Source organism: Falco cherrug, chromosome 7 (assembly GCF_023634085.1).
Source record: "Falco cherrug isolate bFalChe1 chromosome 7, bFalChe1.pri, whole genome shotgun sequence".
Classification (NCBI taxonomy): domain Eukaryota; kingdom Metazoa; phylum Chordata; class Aves; order Falconiformes; family Falconidae; genus Falco; species Falco cherrug.
Window position 1 is genome coordinate 2,924,309 of NC_073703.1, and position 21,547 is coordinate 2,945,855.

A 21,547-nucleotide genomic window follows, 5' to 3' on the forward strand; every position below is an offset into this window, starting at 1 on the left:
AGTCCAAAGAGACACATCAAAACAGGCAAAATTGTCAAATAGACAAAAGCACTGTAACACTGAACGAGAGTCCAGGGCAAAGAACGTGGTGGGTGAGCTGGCGTAGTACCAGCAACAACCTAATGGCATCACAACACGGCTTTAATGTGAAATCGGTGAGAAAGCGTTGAGAGACAGCACAGAAATCAGACCAGTAAGAACAGTAATCGCAAAAACAAGATGGGAGAGCCAACAGAGATTCGATCAATACCATAAGAAATAACGCAGAAAGAATGTGAAGTGGGGAAAAAAGGTTCAGAAAGTCACAGAATGTAAACAACATCAAGGACAGACATGACTTCTTGAAATATCCACCTCTGAGAGTTCTCATCCTCAATGTTTGTAAGCCCTGTGACAGGACTGCTCAGCTGTTTCCACACTGTATTCACATCCCCTGAATCCAAAGCCCTATTAATCAGGGCCACAGAAGACAGCATCTCTACAGCAACAGATAATTCTGGATGGGTGAGGTTACCCTGCAACAGAAGAGGACAACAAATTAATTCCATGCGTTCTTTACAACCTATTGTTGCACACAACACAGAACAGTTGTCAGAACAGACATGTAAGAAAGCAAAGGGACAACCTTATAACAGAAGCAGAAAGATGAGAACCATAAAGAAAGGTAGAACACCAAGTAAAAGATTGAAGTAGAATCTTACAGGGCCAAGTAGCTCAAGATTCAGGGATTAAACTTCACGTCAGAACAGACTGAACACCAAAGCAGTTCTAAGAAGATTCAAGACAGGTTTGTTGCAGAGAGATATTGAACAAAACAGACAAGGTAGACCCAGTGATCCACACCAGCTTCCAGAAATAAGAGAGAACATGGTCCTTACTTCAGGGCTCTGCTGCTGCAAGGTGGCCAGCTCCCTTTGGTAAAGGTCTGCAGCAAATACATAAACCTCTGGTAACTGGGCCTCTGGATTCATCAGTTCTGCCACAGTCTTCTCAGCATCACCCATTCGAATTGCAGAATTAATTCTGGCTACTGCTGCCAGCCCTAGAAGTTCAAAGAGGTAGCATAAAGAATGAGGAAGGTAGACAGTCGAGTCCCCAGTAACAAGAACGCTTTTATTCTACTCAATCAGATAGCTAACAAGAAAAGGGATAATTCCCTTAGTTGCAGGAAATGAGCGAAGCTTTCCGATCCATGCTTCCCCAATTAGTCTCCCATTACTGCAGGCAACCAAAATACATAATGCCTTCTTTAAAATAAAGCTCATGTTTAAAACCAATACACCTTTTTGCTCGTTATCAAAGGACTGTTTCACAGTTTCAGTCTTCTGATAGTAAGAAGCCTTCTAATTGCAAGTTTTTGGATGGATGAGTAGTAGCAACTTTTTCTTCCTGCCCACATCTACCCCGCGTCTCTCCTGCCTGAGGCAGTAACAAGCACTCTATAGTGGGTACGCAGTGGCCAACTTTAAAATAACACAAGTAAACAAACGCTGAGCTCCACGCTGAACAACTAAGGTATGTTGAAGGTAGCCTCCTAGGTATTAGGCATTCACTATTTTCCTCTTGTGTTCTAAAACTCCTCTCCCCAGATCTCGAGCAGACTCCTTTCTACCTATTACAAATTGAACTAGTTGCTCCTGCACAGCCAGAACTGAACATTCTTCTCCAGAAAAAAAAAAAAAAAAAAAAAGAGTTATGCATGGTGTCAGAAGCATCCATCAAAAATAAACAGCCATTATGATCTGCATTTTATTTGCTACCTGATATTCAGAAACACTTAAAGGTTCTGTAGCTCAAACCAAGCAAGGTTTGCGTCAATGGTCAGCCGGTAACCTAGCTTTCACACCTCATGGAGCAATCCGGATTTCCTTCACAGCTCCACAGCACAAAAAAAATCACATAAGCATCCTAGAAAAAGATGTTATTCAAGGTGGACGCAAAAGCTCCACAATTCTTAGTATTTCAAATTATATGCTCTTATCTCCAGCAGTATTTTAAGAGAAGGATAAAATACACTACAAATAAACAGGGCAACTGCCTCTCTTTAACGTTCTTGGCAGCTGTGAAGTACTTCAAGAAAATTCGTAACAGCTTGAGAGAGACCTCACGTATCCCCACATAGACCCAAATATTGTGCTGTCTCATCCTTTTGATGACACTCATGGTCACTTTGCTGCAATAGTTTCTGCTGATCCTTACTTTGCTGATACTGTTGCGCTGCCCTGTTAGCAGCATCCACTCCCAGCTGCAACTCTTCCTTCTGCAGAGGACCTGTAAGGCCAGCCTGAGAGAAAAAGAAACCACAAGGGTCAAAAAATGTCAGCTTATTAATTTCAAATAACTCAATAAAAAGAAAACGAAAGAAATCAACAAAAAACAGTTCTTCCTTAAAACATGCTTAATGCCACATAGCTTCTGCAAAGGACACCACACACATGAGGAAGACAAACCAGATTCTCCACTCATATGGTGAAAGGCCGTATGCGTACAGCCTGATAGCTTTTACAGTATTAGAAGTGCAGTCCCATGAACACAGCAATTAAAGACCCAGCTTCCAGAATTATAACACATTTAAGACAAAGGAGACAATTTTGTTGGAAAAGGCTGCCTGTACATGAGCTACATGCTAGAGTGAAATTAGTACTTGCATAGTTTGCCATGAAGTGACACAGTGATGCTCCATTTTACACCTTTACACGGTAAAGATGATAATTCTCCAAAAGCACCAACAGACCACATTTATGTAACAAGACCGTTCTGGAAACACATGCAATCTGACTTTGTAGTTTAGAAAATGGCTGAACTTGTTTTTTGTGGCTCCTAAAAAACCTGGTAAAAATCTTCCCTAGAGACACCTCTGGGCAGCTATGGAGAGTTTCTGCCATGCTGAAGCTTGGCAGGACGTTTTTAAGAAGTCCCCGCTTTTCCAATTTTGTCTTAATTGTAGGTCCAAAGAAACACAGCTTGTGAAGATCTTTCTTCAGAGACAAGTGACAAATCTTCTTAATAACAACAGCTGCAGGGCCGTGCGCTGTGGAAGTCGTTGTACCCTCACAGAAGGGACTAACAGCAACACACACCCCTCAGCTCGCATCATTCATGCGGAACCCCAGCCTTCTCAGCCTCTCAACATGTCAGATGCTCTGAGCCCTTAATCAGTTTCTCAGCCCTCACTAGACTCGCTGCAGTATGTCCATGTCTCTTGTCCTGCAGAGCCTCAGAACTGGGAGCAGTACTCCAGCGGTGGTCTTCACCAGCATCAAGTAGAGGGGAGAGGATCACCTCCTTCAGCCTGCTGACAACGTTCTTCCTAAGGCGTCCCAGGACACTGCTGGCTTCCTCTACCACAAGGGTATATTCCTGGCTCTTGGTCAAGTCATTGTCCACCAGGACCCATTATCCTCCTTTGCAAAGCTGCCTTCCAGCCAGTGTATCCCCAGTCCGTACTTGTGCGTGAGGCGATTCCTTTCCCAAGTATGGGGCTTAGCATTTGTCTTTGTTGAACTTGGTGAGATTCTTAATGGCCTATTCCTCCAGCTGTTGAGGTGCCTCTGAGTAGCAGCACAACCACCTGCTGGTGTATTCACTGCTCCTCCCTGTTTCGTACAATCTGCAAACGTACAAAGGGTACACTCCGTCCCATTTTACAGCCATTAGTGGGTTGTTAACTAGTACTGGCCCCGGTACCAATCCTAGGGGTACAGCACTAGTGACTGGCCTCCAGCTGGACATCACACAGCTGATCACAACCCTTTGAGCCTGGCAGTTAGCTAGTTTTCAGCCTACCTCGCTGTCCACTTCGCCCATGCCTCAGCAGTTCGTCTGAGGATATTATGGGATGCAGCGTCAAAAGCCTTGCTGAAGTCAAGATATACATCCTTTGCTTTCCTCTCATCTACCAAGCCGGTCATCTCATTGCAGAAGGCTGTTAGATTGGTCAAGCATCACTGCCCCTTCAAAAACCCAACACTGAGCACTCCTAACCGCTTTCCTGTACTTTGTATGTTTGTTGATTGCTTCCAGGATTATTTGCTCCATCATCCTCCCAGAGGCTGAGGCGAGACTGACAGACCTGTAATTCCCTAGATTCTCCTTGCCCTTCAAGACACTGGGGTGGCATTCACGCTCAAGTCCTCAGGAACTTCCCTCAATCTCCCTCAACTTTTAGAGGCTGCCTAGAGTGGCCTCACAATCACACAGACCAGCTCCCTCAGCACCCACGAAGGCAGCCCACCAGCTCCCTTGTCCAAGTTGTTTCAATGGTCCCTAATTTGATCCTCCTCTGCTAAGGGGTAAGTCTTCCTCCCGAGACACCTGACCCTGCTTCCATCCACCTCTTGTATGCTTCCTTTTTCTGTTTGAAATGAGAAACTATGGTTAACCTTAGTTACAGAATCATTTAGGTTGGAAAAGGCTCTTAAGATCAAGTCCAACCATAAACCCAACACTGCCCAGTCCACAACTAAACTATGTCCCCAAGCACCACGTCTACAAATAGTGTACAGTGGTATTCCACACAGTGGAAGTAGCGTATGCTTCTCTGGTAGGTGTTTCTGCAACACAAATATCCACATTTGGGCACTGATAATAGTAAAATGAGAGGGATGACACACCTATATTACAATGGTTCTATACAAATGTGAGTTAGTATTTTAAGGTTTGGTGAAAGTATTATATATATATATATATATACACATACAAGCATTATACTGGCCTTTCATATGCAGAGATGAAAACTAAATGATATACATGCTTACTGTATGCTTCTCTCTACTAGTGTTAACTTTTTCAAACCAACACTAAACTGTAAGCAGGTAATTAGCAAGTGATTAGTATGCAGTGGTATGGTAAAGGGGGGCAGGGGGAAAACCTCCTGGATCAGGGTAATCTAGACTTTTCCATACCTCCTGTTTCTGTTGTCTGTCACTCAAAAACTGCTTGAAATACCAGTCACAATTTTCACGTAGCAATCCTCGGAGTCCCAGGGCTGGCGTTGCCATAGCTTCATACAGTGCTAATGCATCTCCTTGTTCCAAAGCTAGGTCAATCTTTGATATGGCTGCATGTGCTAGCAACAGTAAAGCAGAGTTTTGAGAGAAACATTAAATGAGGAAGTCCCATGGTTTATATAACCTACTGCTCAAAAAGAAATACTCTTAGACCTGATAGACAGCAAATTAGGTATGCAATCCAAATGGAAGACTCTCAAAGTCAACTGCAAAGTAGTACTTTGAAAAAGGGGCTGAAGTTGGGAAATAGCATCCATTACTCAAGTTGAAAAACTTGGGGGGGTGGGCAGCAACACGGACAATCCATTTCCTAAATGAAGGGTAACAGAAGCCAAAATGAACTCAGCTTACAATTATGTACTAATAAGAAGTTAAAAAAAAAACAAACAAAAAACCCAAAAAACCAACAAACCAAGTAAAACAAACACACAAAACCCCCAGAAAAACAGGGCAGCTGCCTTCCACTTTTGTTAGCACTACAGAAAGCAAGAACAAGCAGAGGTATTGTTTTCCAGTACTCTTTTAATTAAGACTATTACTTCAGCATGATACCTACTGTTCACTTTATTGATGTTTCCCTGAATTTCAGCTTGAGTCAAAAGTTCCTCATACACATCTCTCTCTCTCTCTGAATTTTCAGAGGCAATCTGAAGATGAAATAAAAAGTAATTAGTGTTTCTACAGTTTCCTTTGCTCTTATAGATTGTTTCATTGAAAAGGTCAGGGAGGATAACTGTATCTATATAGAGTTGTGACAGGTCATAGATAGGCTACTTCTACACAAGCAAAAAGAAGCCCTAGAAGTAAATGCATATAAAGTAATATACTCATACTCTGGAACAGACAACCTAGAAACACCTTATTTCAATGTAATGGCTCTGTATGAACACACAGGAGAGCTCCAGAGCACAGAAAGCAGTACACATAGCTAGGCACTTGATACACAGCGTTCTAAACCAACACTGACCCCCTTCTGACAGCATCAGTCAGTTTTGCTCATCATTTCATTGCTCAGAAAACATATTTATATCATATGACAATGCAGGGATAACACTGCCAACATAGAAAGACGGACGTTAATTCTGCATCCGTGTGGCCCGTATTTCAGACGGCTAAACAGTCACACAGCCAACTGCTGCTGTCTTCTACAACAGGAAGATTGGGGAACACACCAGAATACCACCAGGAGTAAACCCATCTAACACTATACACACAGGACTGTAACACACATTCTGTGAATTCTCCACAGTTTACACTGCAATACAAAATTGTAACGCATGCAAATAGATGGTTTGAAAGAAGAATTGATCTACCCTGTTTTTAGCATTCTCCATCTTGTCTTGCTTTGCTCTGTAGAGTGTGTCTTGGTAAGTGGATTCCAGTTGATCATCAAGATTTATTAGCATGGCATTAGGGTTCTTCATGGCCATGAGAGTGTCAGCTGGAACCTGATGGTCGATTGCTTCATTAATGGCAATGACAGCAGCATGTACTGAAAAACAAGTCGCAGTGTGCCAGTTAGTCCCAAACACAACAGCTCTGTTAAAAACTGAGAACTTAATTGGCAAGGGCAGAAGAATTACCTGGAAATACTGGGAAGCAAGAGAATTATCAAAATACCTCTCAATCCATCATTTGTTCTTGACAAAAAAGTCAGCCTACTTCCTAGCACAATACTGTAGCTAGTTAGATCATCATGCTCCAGAAAGAATAAAAATACACAAGGGAAGGAAGAAAACCCTCTTCCCAGTCTTCCAAAAGGCCTATCAAAAGGACTGTACTGTCTTACAACAGGGGGCACTAAAACTAATACCAAAAAAAGAAATACCTAATCTCCTAGTTTGACTAATTGCAGAAAACAAAACTACAATTTTTCTTACATGCTGCTTCGTCCACAGAAAGTTCATTTGCAAGAATTCCACCAATCTTGCTGAAGGCAGGCATCTGAATACCATACTTCTCCAGTTCAAGCCTCATGTTACTGATTTCCTCCTCTGAAACACACATTAAAACAGTGTTATATGGGCTTAAACACATCAGGAATCAGCCCTGCTATACCAACAACTATTGCCAAAAAAAATGTCTGATAACCACAATAAATTACAATTACTGTTTAAATAATACTTTGACTATAACTCAGTAAGTGAAACAAAATAAATGAGAACTGATAGACATTTTGCACACTTTCCTAAATCTACATTTCTCCCAGATTCTCATATGAGAATATACTAGTCTTTCTCAGCAGAAAACCACACGTGACTCACAAGGAGCTGGAAACAGACTCTATTCTGCGATGCCTCAACTACAGCTGCCAACAGGTCAGGAAAATGCACAGGTAATATTTCAGCATTCCTCTGCGCCCCCCCCCCCCCCCCCCCAAGAGTCTATGCCAGAAAAGCAAACAGAGGATATCAAGACATGCTGCTGCTATATGTAGCAATACCATGTAACTCAAAAAGAGAGTTGACAGTTTAGCATTTTATAGGTGCAATCAACAACTGTTCTGCAGGATAATGGAAGTTTATATACCTTTTAAATGAAATGTGTGTGCTCAGGTGGGAACCTCACTAATGCAAAACACAGAATTTGACACTTTTGCACAAAATCAAGGAACTGAAACCTTGAGGTGGCACGTGGATGTGATACTTTGTGCTGGAATCTCCTGTTGCAGATCAGCTGGCAAACTTACTCAGCTAACGGCACCTCTACTTTAAAATCAAGCGAGATCAGAACCATCTACCAAAACTCCTCCCAGAGGAATGGAGCCAAGGTTTAAATGTCTTACAACAACAGCAAAAAAAGAGGCCGTTACTTGCAAAACTAATGATTAGCAAACCAACAGCCTGGCTCAGAAGTACTCAAATCGATCCTTTTTTCTTAAATTTTCTTAAATTACTAGCCATTAATTTTGAATTTAATTTGCATTTAGGATATCAACATTAGCCATCCTTTAACTGATCTATACAACACCTAGTAGAATATGAGGTAAAGACAGCATATGTATCAGCGGGAGTTTCAGTTGGTTGGGTTTGGGTTTTGGTTCTGTTTTTTTTACCTGTGAAGTCCACCTTCCCATATAAATCCTGAATCTGAGGGGCAAGACCCAGTTTGAACAGGTACAGGCTAGAACAGAAAATAAGCAAGTAATTAGAACTAGTCATTTTTCCCTGTGCTTCTGACAACGACACAGGTAGTTTTTAGGAGATACAGATTCAAGAAGCCACTCAGGTAAGCCCACGTAATGCCTCGTAATCACCAAAAGAGTGAGCTGACTCCCCTCCTCCCCTCAGCCGCACATAACTAATAACTGGCCCACCACTCTGAAGTCTTGACAGAATTACAGAACAGCTGAAGCTAGGAGGGGGCTCTCAAGTTTGTCTTGTTCAAGCTCCCTCCTCAAACAAGGTCACAGAAGACCAGGTTCCCCAAGACCATGACCAGATGGCTTTTGAGTATCTCCAAGGGAGGAGACTCCACAACTTCTTTAGGCAATTTGTGCCACTCCTTGGTCACTCACACAGTAAATAAAGTGTTTTCTGATGTTCAGAGGGACACTCCTGTGCCTCAGTTTGTGCCAGCTGCCTCTTGTGCTGTCATGGGGCACCACTGAAAAGAGCCTGGCTTCAGCTCCTTTGCTGTCCCATCAGACAGCTGCACACACTGATGAGATCCCCTTGGAGCCTTCTCCTCTCTATGCTGAACAGTCACAGCTCTCCCAGTCCTTCCTCACAGGAGAGTGGCTCTGGTCCATTAATCATCTTAGTGACCCTTCCTCCAGCTCTCTCCAGCGCGTCCATGCCCCTCTCATGCTGGGGAGCCCAGAACTGGGCACAGTACTAACTGGACGCAGCACTGCAGGCATGGCCTCACCAGCGCTGAGCAGAGGGAAGGCATTTGCTCAGCTGAGCTGGCTTACTGAAATGCTGTTAAAGTATCCACTTGGAGCCTGACCAGGAACAGGATGGCTACACGGGAGGGGTGAACCCATACAGCTCAGGACAAATGGGGCTGGGGAAGGAGAAGCAACTCCTCTCCTTTTTGCCTGTCATACCAGCTCAGCACAGATCGTGGAAAGGTACCCTCTGTTAAAATATCTGGTAATACAGGAACATTAAAAATAAACTATTAATAAAGTAAATATACATTCCTTTGGTAAACTCAGTTTTAACATGATTGGAAAGGAAAACAGAGGGTAAGCACAACCTCAACATGACAAATATAAATCTCCAATCTCTATAAATCTAAGCAGCTCCCCCCCCCAAAAAAAAAAAAAAACAAACACCAAAACAGAACACAAACAGCAGGCAGGAACACTTCTGACCTATGGACTGTCAACAAAACCACATTCTAGATCTTTATTTCTTAACTGGAATATACTTCAGCACCAAGCCTGAAAAAAGAACAGGTTTTTTTTATAAAAAAATATCCTTTTCCACATTTATTTTTACATGTCAGAGTTCTCTTCTTTCCTTGAAAAATAAAATTACTTAAACTGATAAAATCCTGAGGAGGCTGCCTTTGCAGAGAAATTTGGCTACAGAACATTTCAGCCAAAAAGGTTAGCAATTGAAAAAAACTTAAAATGTATGGAAAAAGTATTACTAGATGAAAGATTACAGATTAAATTCTACAGTCTTAACTACTGGGACTGTTTGCATCTATTAATTTTGCTCCATGAATTCATTTTCTTTTCTTAATTATGATCTAGAAAGATCACAGCAACGGCAAACTTAATTTTCTTGGGAAGCTCGGTAATTGCTCACAATTCAGGCTACTAGGGGGGCGGGAACAGCCGGGATATAACAAAGAACATGTAACAAGAATATATGCCAGCCAACCCCGGCATAAAGCAGCTACAGTAGCTATTAGAAAGCTGCCAGCAAGGGAGGAACTCTGCTGTAACCTGAACAAAAAGGAGCATTAGTTTTGACCGTGGCAGCGTACTCCTCACTGCTTTATAAACTCCAAATGACTTATTTTACAGAGATAACTCATTTTAGATCTAAAGCTGGGATCAAGCTCACTTCTATAGTAATCACAACATACTTGACTGGTTCTTTTTCCTTCAGCATCTGATCTGGCCACTGCCCAAGGCAAAATACCGGCTTCATGTATCTTTGCTCTGACCTGCTAAGATTGTTTCGCTAGAGAATTCACCCTCATCCAGCCTTCAGTTCACTCCTCTCCCCTCCCACCCTTCAGCTTTGCAGAAAGACATCGGAAGCAATTAGATTTCTGCCTAGCACGCCTTACCTGAGTGCATGAATACAATAGATACAGCGTGGCATGTTCTTGCGATCATAGATATCTGTAGTTTCTGGGTAGAATATCTGAAGATAAAACAAAGTTAGCAGTCTGAATTACACTCACACACAACTGTGATAAGCCCAATTCTTCTGCAGCACACTAATGAAACAGCCCGCAGAACAAAACTCTCTGAGCTTCTCTGCCCTAGCCCGACATTCCTCCTGCTTTAAGTGCCAGCCAGTCCTTTCTTTTGCTCCTACCACCCAAACCAGGGTGCCCCTTTTCCTGCCCAGGTCCTATTACACATGGACGAGTACACCCCTTCTTCCATGTGCCCACCAAGATACCGGGTCAGGAGGCATTAGCAAGGACTTTGGTGAAAGCCAAGAGATTGAAAAAAAAAAAAAAAAAATACTTGCAACAGAACAGAGAAAAGAGGATTTTGTTTGGACTAAATGTGGTTGAGAAGCAAAAGACAGTGACAAAGGCAAACTGAGACCAGCACTGAGGTGCTCTGCACACTACACTGTCAGGCAGCTGGACCCAAAAGCTTTCAGACAGCCTCAAATGCAAAGCGCGTCAAAGTTTAACACAACGGGCTAATATTGAAATGTCAATTCATTCGAAAGTGCTGACAAGGTACGTTACGTTCTAGTCACTGGGAGGATACATTGCTGTTGCCTATGAGCAGAAAATAGCATTGCTCTTTCTGTAAAGGCAAGAGCAAGCGAAGGACCCTCACAACTCCACAGTATCAGTTCCCTGGCTCTGCTGCATGGGAAAATACTTTAAACACCAGTATCTCTTTGTCAATGTACTGGATGCCAGCCCAGTTTCTTTAACATATCCTCACACATTTATCTCCCCCTCAAAACTCACTTAGACCTGAAAATCTTGGCTCATACCTGACACTTACAACTCTCTCTGTCTAGCTACCTCCTCATTTATTTTCACCTAACAACCTTAACAGTGTATTTCAGCATCTCCTAATCCTAAATTTGTTCCTGTAAAATCATCATAAATCCCAGCAAGGCTCAACTAGTAAATCTCAACAAATTATTTCAAAATCTTTGCCAAGAATAAAGTGTTCAATTTGCAAGCCTGTATGCAAACAAAACATACATCAGATTAAACTACGCAATGTTGGTTTTGGAGAGGCTAAGCATAACACAGCCTACAAAAAAAAAAAAACATGTTAAAAAAAATTACTTACTCTCCATGTATGCAACTTTACTATCAGCACTACCCCACTTCCAGATATTTTTAGGCAACAGTGTTGATTAGCTCAGAGGAGTTTATCTGGACATTCCCCTAGTGAAGCCAATAGTTTATATTTGATTAAGCTACACCAGGAATGTTTCAACTTGATGTGAAAGTTTCATAGAGAAATAGATAACACTATTTTCTGTTGTGTTGCTTCTTTTAGCATAGATTTCTAAAAAAGCTTCCACAATCAAACTGTAGCTCAGATACTGCTCAAAAGAATGCCTGGCAAGAACTATGTAACGCAGATGTTATGCAAGATTAGTGACATTAAGGATACGGTACAGAAGGAGGAGTTATTTTGCTCCTAATCACACTCACACATATAGCAGAATGAAAACTTTCAGCAAGTTTTAGGAGAGAATTTCTATAGGGACGTCAATCTAGAAAATGAAGAATTAACTAGAGGAAGTCTGCTGATTTTTGTACAACAGAAAATGCTTCCATGGAACGTAAGGTTTTTCTAAGATTATTTATCTGCACGTACGACATAGAAATTACCTTGGGGAGACCAATCTCAGCCATGGCATTCAGCCACTGGATTACGTTATCTGTGTGCCGGAAGTGGAGACCAGTTGCCTAAAATAAAAATAGGCAACAACGATGAGAACAGTAAGAAATAAAATACCACAGCTGCCAAGAATGGCAGGGAGGTTCATTAAGATGGATAATGAAAATGGTACTCTTACAGAAAAGAGGTCAGAAGTCTTCTATGTACAATTACATTGATTGTTTACAACAAGTTCTTTCACATGAGTGCATGCCCAGATATAAAGCCAAGAGCCCACCCCCTCTCACTTAATCGTTGTTCTAGAGTAAAGGTGGAGTTTCTCAGGTAATACTATTATAAACTAACTTTCCGCTTATTTGCACACTGTACCTCTATGTGCACATTTTCCCATTTTAGATGTCTACCTAAAGTAGTATCTACGGCCAACAGCTCTCACCTTGTATCTAGTCTGTTCCCTATCATAGATTTTCTTCACAGAAACTACTTTAGGGGAGAAGAAGTTTCCAAGTTTGGCCAGGTAGACTCCATTTCTCAATCCTTCTTCCAGCTCTGTTGTGGGAGGCAGCTCCTCACTCAGACAGGCCTCCATCCATCTGGAAGAGCAAGAACAACAAACTTGGTCACATGCGTGTATTTTCAGTTTGTGAACAGAACTCCATGCTTAACAAGTTTCATACTGCTACTGCTGTCATATTCTAGCCTACTATTTGCTTAGCACTAGGGGCTGAAAGTGGGTATAGCACTACCACACAGTCTGTGTGATTAAGATGCTAGTCAGTAACACTTCAGACAAAATATTAAGTACAGAGCTCAGCAGCCAGAGTTTCACATGTAATTAAGATACTGTCTCACCATATGTGTTTCTCCATCAGCCCATGATTTAGCTGGTACTGGTCTAGATACAGTGGCCAACCTGTCCTTTAAACTAATTTAAATCTTCCTCTTGAGTACAGGCTACTCTCACTAAGTATTCGCTAGTTATTTCATGACGCTACCACTTACTCAAGCTCTTTTAGCTGATCTCGTAGAGAGGCCCTACAGCATTGTTATCAAGTCTACCTTTCTGACCTATATATTTTCTCCCGCCCTACTCTACATTTTAAACATGAGGACGGAGGGGGAACCAGAACAGGCATTCCTCTCCTCCTAACAGATCTTCCCTTATCTCATTATTATTATTATTTCCTTCCATCTCATTTAATGGTGTCACATATCCTCCTGACAAAAACAAAGATTACAGCAGCATGTAATTTGAAAAGTCGCTGTTCTCCAACCAGAGGTGCGCCCTGGTATTTCTCCTACCTGAGGCTGTATAATGCAAGCTACACACTGTCCTCCAAAGACAACACGCTCCCTGGCTGTGCTGTTGTCTGAAAAAGGGAGCTGCTCGGCCGTGGGCCGCTTTGTAACGAGTCTTCCCTAGATCACACCTCGCTTGCGACAGAGCTCTACAGCTCTTGCAGGACAGGCGAGCCTTGGATCAGTGAAGATCGCAGAAAAGTGGCCCAGAACAGCAGTAGCCCATATCATGAAACAGAGCAAGGGCAATGATTTGGCTCACGGGGATGGTAAGTCCACATTACTGGGACTATCTTAAAGACAGGCAAGTAGAGGATCCTGCTTGCACCCAATGAACAGAATTTTAATATTCTCAATACTGTTTCAGATGCATGCCTAACTGTAAACTATTTAGCTTCACATGAATCCAAAAATAACAGGAAAACACCATACTGGGTGCGTAACTGTAGTAATTAACACAATTTCACAGAAATCAGTCCTGTAAAACAGTCGGGAAAGCTATGTGGCTCTGTTGACCAACCAGAGCCGCAGACATTTCACATCTGCGAGGTGTGAGGTTTCATGCCTCCTAATATTCTGATTAAAATCAAGCACTGTACATACATACAAAAACCAGCTCATACGTACTAAGAACTAAGACTACTCCAAGCAGTGTTTTCATGGGGATTCATTGACTAGTGCTGTTTCTAATGGATTTTGGCATAAATACGTGCTATGCCCCCCTCTTTCAGTTCTCCAGGAAGTAAATACAAAAACTGAGGCTTCAAAATCAGAGAATTAGAGAATTACACCAATATTAGAATAACTGTAACCCATAATTAGCACACATGTGCTCACAGCTTGAGTAACAGGACTGTTCAAATAATCTAGGCTTTAGACATGGTTAAATATTAGGTCATTGATCTAGATTTTCTACAGACTGGGAACTGTATCCTAGAAGACAACTGTGGCACTGAAAAATGCGTAATGAGTACAGCACACAATGAATTAAAAGTTTAAAGCTGTAAGAATTACTATTATGATGGGGTGTATACAAAGGGGAACAGTAAAGGCAGGCACTACTGTTCTTTTGTATACAACTCTGATGAGACTAACCTTGTCACTGTGGCCTGCATTTTTTCAAACTGGAGAGCAGGAATAAGATAGGAAAGAAATCTGTGATTAGCTAAGATAAAACTTCACAGTGAGAAGCCTGAACAATGCAGTGCATTCAGTTTGTTGAAATAAAAGTCTGAGATGCAGCTTGGTGCTCTGACAGTCCTTTGGTAGCAGATTGTAATCAGCCTGTTCCACCTTTTCTGATAAAAAGCACCAAATCTAAGGCAGGAGTGTATGACCTACACATGAATCGGCTTCTGCACCACCAATTTTCAGCCCAGCATGCAAGGCTCAATGGAAAGCACTAAGAATTATTTAACCTGCAATATCCAAGAAGATGACCAAGTGAGTAACCAATCTTTTTGAACTGAACAATAAAATATGATCATTTCTTTACAGTAATTTAGAAAAGAAGTATTATAAACATAAAACGTAATTTGCATTCTGTGGATATTTTTGCACAGTTTAGTCTTGTTCTCAAATACAGAACACTCTAGCAGTACACAACAGATATGAGACGTGTTCAAATTCACTGTGGCCAGTTTTTCATCTCTCCTGAGAAGGCAGTAAACTCCATTTCTAATTATAGAAGACAGGCAGCTGTTAGTGAAAATGAAAAATCTCACAGGCTGCAGTATTTTAACAGTCAAAAGAAAGATAACTTTAACTAGTGCAAATATGCAGTTTTAGACAATCTCAACCATCTTATCTGTATTCAGTTTCAACTCTCTCTCTAAGGTTCACTTTATTTAACCTACTACAGAGCTGTTACCCTACCACAGCTCCTCCATTTTCATGCCTATTAGCATCAACCGATGGCTTGCAAAAACATACGTTTCAGATGAATGTATGTCTTCACTATTCAAACTCAAGGGGAATGCCAGTCAAGTTCTCATGTCTGAATATGTTACTACTCCATCTCTCCCTACTCGAAATGTTAGTATACAGTGGTCTCATAGTGCAAAGTGGCCATCCATCTATCTGCCTTTTGAGATAAACAAGCCAGTGTTCTTAAAGCCACAAAAAAAGGCATAACACTAGTGCTTTCTTCTTTGCACTAACTCTGTATTTGCCTAAAGGTACAATTCAAACACATCTATTTTGCTCAGCTGCCACTAATCCTCAAATGGTCTTTTCTATTAGTGCAAGTTAAGATCAGCTGTAACGATTCCAATGCCTACATCCAAGAGCATCTAAAAAGTGACTGTAGAGCAAATACAGCGTGAAGTCCTCAGATTTTTAATTCATCCCTCTTGCACTTCTGAGGGTTTTTTTAAAGATCTAATCCCTGATGCTGCTTTCCTATCTGTGGATTCTGCAGCAGACAGTTATTCTTACAGCTTCATTGTTGAGGGAATACTCATGATTCAGTAGAGGTTTTACAAACAACTGGATTTCACCCATTTCCTTGGTTATTCAGATTGTTTTCAATATCTGCATTCCTCTCCAGATAACACAGAAGAATGTGAAGTTACTTCAAAAGAAAGACTCACTAACATTCCATAGCTGCTCATCACAAAGTACCTACAATCAGCCACTGCTACAATCCCCAAACCTACCTCTGTTCTGCTGATTCTTCCATCTGAATGCAAACAACTTCTCAGTTTTATGACCCACCCCCTCTGCCCAGGAAAACATTTTCCTCTCACTTGGCTTCTCTACAGCTCCAAGCAGAGGTGACACCTTTGAAAAGCTAACACAAGCAAGAAAAAGGCGCCACGAAGCTTTTCAATGAGGTTGCCACAGGAACTAATCACAGAAACAGGTCAGCAACCAGATGTCTCCAACAGACCCAGTGGTGGAGATTTCAGGAGAGCCTGGAAGGAGGGGGGTGAGAAAAGGGAAACTACGCATTTCTCAGGAACTCTCAGCACTCACAAAAATCAACAGCAATAAACAGTTTCATGTTCCTGCTGACAGCCCTCCCACAGCAGGGAGTGGTTTCTGCAGGAAACTGGCAACGCACCAGATTTTCCAGCTTCTGCTGGCTTCTCATTCTCCAGCCGTCTCACTTCTAGTCTTTCCCAAACCCCAAAACCAGAATAAATTTCCAAATTAATGTCTCAGAAAACTCTTCATAAGATGTACAACGTGACAATTCTAGCCTCTGCTCTGAATGTCCAGATTACAAAGGCTCTGTGTGCAGAAACTTTGAATCAGCAAACAAGTAGCTGGCTGGAATGGCTGAGACAAACCATAAAAAAAATGAATGGGCCCTAGCACTACTGATGGAAGTGGGACACTGCAACACCACATGGTGGGGTACAGAGGGAGAAAAACTGCCCCTCCAAAGAAAAAAAAAGGAAAAAAAAGTGGATACTCTGCAGAAATCAAGAAGTATCCTTTCATATTCTGGAGAAGCACCTAAAATTATTTGGAAAGGTATATAAAAATGACATTTCTAAGCCTCAAGTCTCACACACTCTTTGGGGGTTCTACTCACTTTCCGAAACAGCTGTGAAACATCAGAGGACTGATTTATATGCTGGTTGATAGCACCTGACTAACTGGAAATAATAATTACAGTCACTGCCTGGTTTATTTACAGAATCACAGAACAGCCCATGTTGGAAGGGACATTGAAAGATCACCTGGCCCAAGCTCCCAAGGAAAAGGGAGCCTAGGTGAGATTACCTAGCACCCTGTCCAGTTGCGCATTGAAACCCTGCAGCAATAGGGACTCTACCACATCCCTGGGGAGGTTGTTACAGTGGCTGATGCCACTGCAAAAAATTTCTGTCTTGTATCAAGATGAAAACTCTCCCAGTGCAACTTACACCCACTGCCCCTCATCCTCTCCACGTGGCTCCCTGTGAAGAGCGTGCCTTTATTCTCTTTGTAGCTGCCCTTTAAGTACTGGAAAGCTATGATGAGGTGCCCCTGAGCCTTCTCTTCTCCAGGGTGAAAAGACCTAACTCTCTCAGTGATTCCTCACAGGGCAGGTTCTCCAGCAGCCTGATCATCTTCATGGCCCTCCATTCACATATGAGAAAGTCACCAGTTAGCCAGCAGATGACGTGCAGCCATGTTCTCTCCCACCTTGCCTTTTTGCTCCTTGCCATCTAACTCGGGGGGGAAAAAATAGGAAGACTGTTTATGCAAAGCCTGTAAGGTACAGAAAACAAATACAACCCGAAGGACATATTAAGGGAGTAAGGAACTGAGTCAAAGCACAAGTTACAGAAAGCAAACCAGTTCAGCAAGTTCTGACAGGAGTTCAGTACTCAATATGAACGGCTTACAAGTTCTATGCAGTAAAGGGACGGGAGTGCAGAAGGCATCAACTCGGGACACGTACAAGTCATAGATGGCAGGGGCTACATGTCAGAAGAGTTCCAAATAAGATACAAATCAAAATATCAATATTAGAGAAGCTTCCACAAGGCAAAAGATGCTCAGTCCCTCTAGTTCAAGTGAAAATAGTAGTAATAACCTCAGAAAGTCTCATAGACCTTACATTTAGTACTTCAGGTATAGTGCACTTAAACAATAAATAACAATTTTGAACTTGAAAAAGTGCGTTTGCGTGTATAGGAAGTTGTTACTTTGAGCCCAGTTTAGCCAGGAAAGAATTAGCTTTCCTGCAAGCTTCTCAACAGTCTCCTATAGTACGAGTCTTAGTACCATACTTTCCTTTATAATGTGATATACATACATTGTTTTGTGACTTTGACTGTGCTGCCTCAACCCAAACTTCACAGAATCTCTGAGGCTGGAAGGAACCTCTCATGATGTAGTCCAACGCTTTCCCACCTGAACAAGCCCGTTTTGCCCATTCCTCCTCAGTGGGGCAAGAGCTTTCTGTAACATCACTTCCATGCCTTAGATCATTACAACCAGACTCCTGAGAGGACCAAGCTACTCCAACCCTGAAAGAGTCCAAATGCTAGCAACAGGGTTCATAATACCCTGCCAAGAGACTTACTGGAGCAACAAAAAAACCCCACCCACTTTGTTCAACCCAGGAAGACCTAAAATGAAAGTAGAAGGGACATGCAACCACATCATTTAATACCTTACTGAAGGCCACAGAGGCGTTCCGTTTAAGCATCTCCATAAAGTAAGATAAATAGCCCATAATTAGAACATAAGCTGTCTCAATGTACTCATACCTGTTTCAACAGGTTCCTAAGTGGGTGTTAATATAACTACAAAACTAAGGCAATTTACATACAATAATGCTCTGGCTTGGTGCGGCATTGCTTAACCATTTGCTAGGCCAGAGGACAAAGCCACGTTTTCAGAAAGCATTACGCAGTACCTTTTACATTTAAAAGCTCACATACTCATATTAAAATTAACACCTGTCATCCTTAAAAGGCAGAAATCAATGCAGAATTTCCAGATGAACAAGAGGAAAGCACTTCTCACGTCTCGTGGCGGGTAGGGGGGGACACCTGGTTGATGGGCAGCAACCTCTGCTCCCTTCAGCCATAAGGCATCAGAACAACATGCCATCAATACGCTTTCCACAGAAACCTTCAATTCTTTTTTGCTACTGCAGCAGTTTCCAAAACCTTCCCTCCCTCTTGCCAGCACACAGAAGAGAATTTTTAACGCAGAATCAGTTCTTCACTCAAATTTAATCACATGACTGCATAGGTAATGTTGGACTCTCCAATTCTACTGAAGCTATTTCAAAGTAATCATTGCACCTTTCTAATCAGTCCTACAACCGCAAAATACAGATCACCCTCCTAGAAAAAGGATCCTTGAATATCTACATGCAGCTGCTACCACCAGCTGCCATTTAGAGCCAGGCCTTCCTGGAGAAGACACAACACCAAAAACGTAACATCAGGTACCACCAGGCAGCCAGGCTCAAGTAATCCATCTTCAGACTTTTATCATAAACCAGTTTTAACCAGAACTGGAGTTTAGACAAAGGGGAAACTTAACATCGATCACACATTTTGCTCTCACACTTGTGAAAACGTCAGAAGCCTGGCTAACTCCGAGACAATGGAAAAAAATAGGGGAAAGAAAGAAAAAGTCACTCTTTTCCTCGCAAACTGATTATAGATAAGTCTGAGGAAGAAGAACTAGCAACCCATCTCCCCAGAAACTGTTGCAACAATACTCAATTTAATAAACAAAAATAGCAGAGCAGACAATTAAAAAACTGGACAAAACTTGCAAGCAACGCCGCTCGCTTCATGACAGGGCTGCCACAGTTTTGTTCCAGCAAAAAACCAAAACAGAACATGACATAGAAAACACAGAAGGCATTAACAGTCAAAAATAAAAACAAGTAACCCTTATCAAGCAACGAGGAAAGCTCACTTCTTGATCATTACTAAGTAGTAGTAATTTCAAGGTAAAATTAGTCACTTGCAGAGGCCAGAAATAACTTTTTCTAACATTCAGCTGGCCTAGAGCTTCAAGACAATGGCTCTTCCTTTCACACACAGACCTAGCCAGTGACATTGTCAACTCTGAGACCAGACTGCAGCCCAACACGCCATCCAGGTCTGCACCCAGTGGTCGCTTCCACCATGTTGGCCTCAAGAGTACTTCAGTACTGGTAGCCATTAAGAACTCTAAGATAAAGTACATAACACTAACATCACGCTAAAGGATAACCAATACCCTTCGTATCAGTCTGCTACCAATACCAAGTGTTGGCTGAAGCGCAGTTGTCCACAGGACCACAACACATTCTGCTTATTGCACACCTCAGCAATTTCATTAGCAGGAAAGCTGCAAAGTGAACCTCAACGCAAAATTCTGAGCCTCTGGTTTGGGAGCACTAGCCACAGAGTTCTTGATCATGGGCCAGAATCACGGGAATCTTCTCTTTGCCAGCATGTCAGTGCCACAGCCCTCGCTTGCTTCTAGTGGTCCCCTACCAACTCCATCTCAGAAGGGTGTTGTCTCCTCCTTCAAGGAGGCTGAATATGCTTTATCTCCTGAAGGAGGTCTAGAGGTGGACTGGAAGGACACAGAGCTTGATTCTCTTTCCAGGCACGTATGATATTTATCCTCCACTCTTCGTAACGCTGTCTGTATACTATACCAATATATTTTAATGAGCAAAGCAAGCCTGCCTAGACTTGTGCTCTGCTAACACAGACAGTCTTATGCACAGTTACTGTCTTACACATCTTCTCAAAACCATGAAATAGGCAGGCTATTTGCCCAAGATTGCTCTTCAAACACAGCCTCAAGAGGTGATCTCCACGTGCATGCTCACACGGTGGGTACAAATTCTTGAAACAAGGTGATCTTTTTGTGCTTTCAAAGCAACCCTATGGGTATTCACCCATTGCCTACTGCTATATCCCTATACAGACAGAAAGTGCATCTTACGCTCTTCACTTCTTCTAATCTCACAATACCCAAAATTAAACAGAAAAAAAATGATGCAATTTGAATGGATGTACTGAAAATGCCATGAAGAACTTCAAGAGTTATTTCCAGTTCCTTCCCCTTTCAAGTGTTCACCCCCTAACATCTAAAATGTAGGCAACTCCAGGCAGCACTGCTCAGCCTGCACCGGGACGTGGAGAGGCACCTGGCTGCTGTCAGAAAAGGGACTGAAGAGCTGCTCAACCATTAACTGTGGTTGGAACTTGGAAGCTGTGCAAAAGCTACACGTAGTGTTTAGCAACAAAACTGCTGACAAAAAAAAAGCTTCAAAGGTCTTTCTCAAAAACACCCAACTCATTTATACTCTTGGAAGGTATTCACAGCACAATGATTACTGGCACTCTTGAGAAGGTTCTTAAGAGTCCAATACCATGTGTAACAAACACCTGTGTGTCAACATAAACAGTACAGGTGTCCTTTGCTGTGCAAACAGAGGTCAGAGAGCACACTGGACTCCTTCAGCCTGTTAACAGCATTCATGGTGTCCAAGATTACAAACTTATATTTGTAAATCCTGAATGAGTATAGCTCATGAGTATAGCTCAAAAAGAGTGATTGACAGTACTCCATGCTAAAAAACACAGCTCAGAAAAAAAAAAAAAAGATTCTAAGCAGCGAGAGCCTTACAGCTCATCCCGCTGCTGAAGTGACATCCTGTCAACCTCAGAGAGGCTCCTACTCCAAACGTGCCCAGCAAGCAGTCAGCTAAGGGACTGCCAACATACTCCCTAAGGAAACAGCTATCCTGATT

At 42.1% G+C, this 21,547-nt stretch overlaps 1 protein-coding gene across 4 annotated transcripts in view; it reads right to left on the reverse strand.

The window, feature by feature from the left end:
- Nucleotides 1-21,547, reverse strand: part of IQGAP1 (IQ motif containing GTPase activating protein 1) — an 80,416-nt gene that overhangs the window by 41,910 nt on the left and 16,959 nt on the right. For all 4 annotated transcript variants that reach the window (XM_055717062.1, XM_055717061.1, XM_055717060.1 and 1 more), the window contains exons 3-13: nucleotides 12,467-12,623; nucleotides 12,021-12,098; nucleotides 10,263-10,339; nucleotides 8,065-8,132; nucleotides 6,890-7,003; nucleotides 6,323-6,501; nucleotides 5,566-5,656; nucleotides 4,905-5,068; nucleotides 2,200-2,284; nucleotides 879-1,042; nucleotides 355-515 (exon numbers count right to left, since the gene is read on the reverse strand). In XM_055717062.1, coding sequence (XP_055573037.1) covers nucleotides 355-515; nucleotides 879-1,042; nucleotides 2,200-2,284; nucleotides 4,905-5,068; nucleotides 5,566-5,656; nucleotides 6,323-6,501; nucleotides 6,890-7,003; nucleotides 8,065-8,132; nucleotides 10,263-10,339; nucleotides 12,021-12,098; nucleotides 12,467-12,623 — 1,338 coding nt within the window. The remainder of the gene's footprint in view (nucleotides 1-354; nucleotides 516-878; nucleotides 1,043-2,199; nucleotides 2,285-4,904; nucleotides 5,069-5,565; nucleotides 5,657-6,322; nucleotides 6,502-6,889; nucleotides 7,004-8,064; nucleotides 8,133-10,262; nucleotides 10,340-12,020; nucleotides 12,099-12,466; nucleotides 12,624-21,547) is intronic.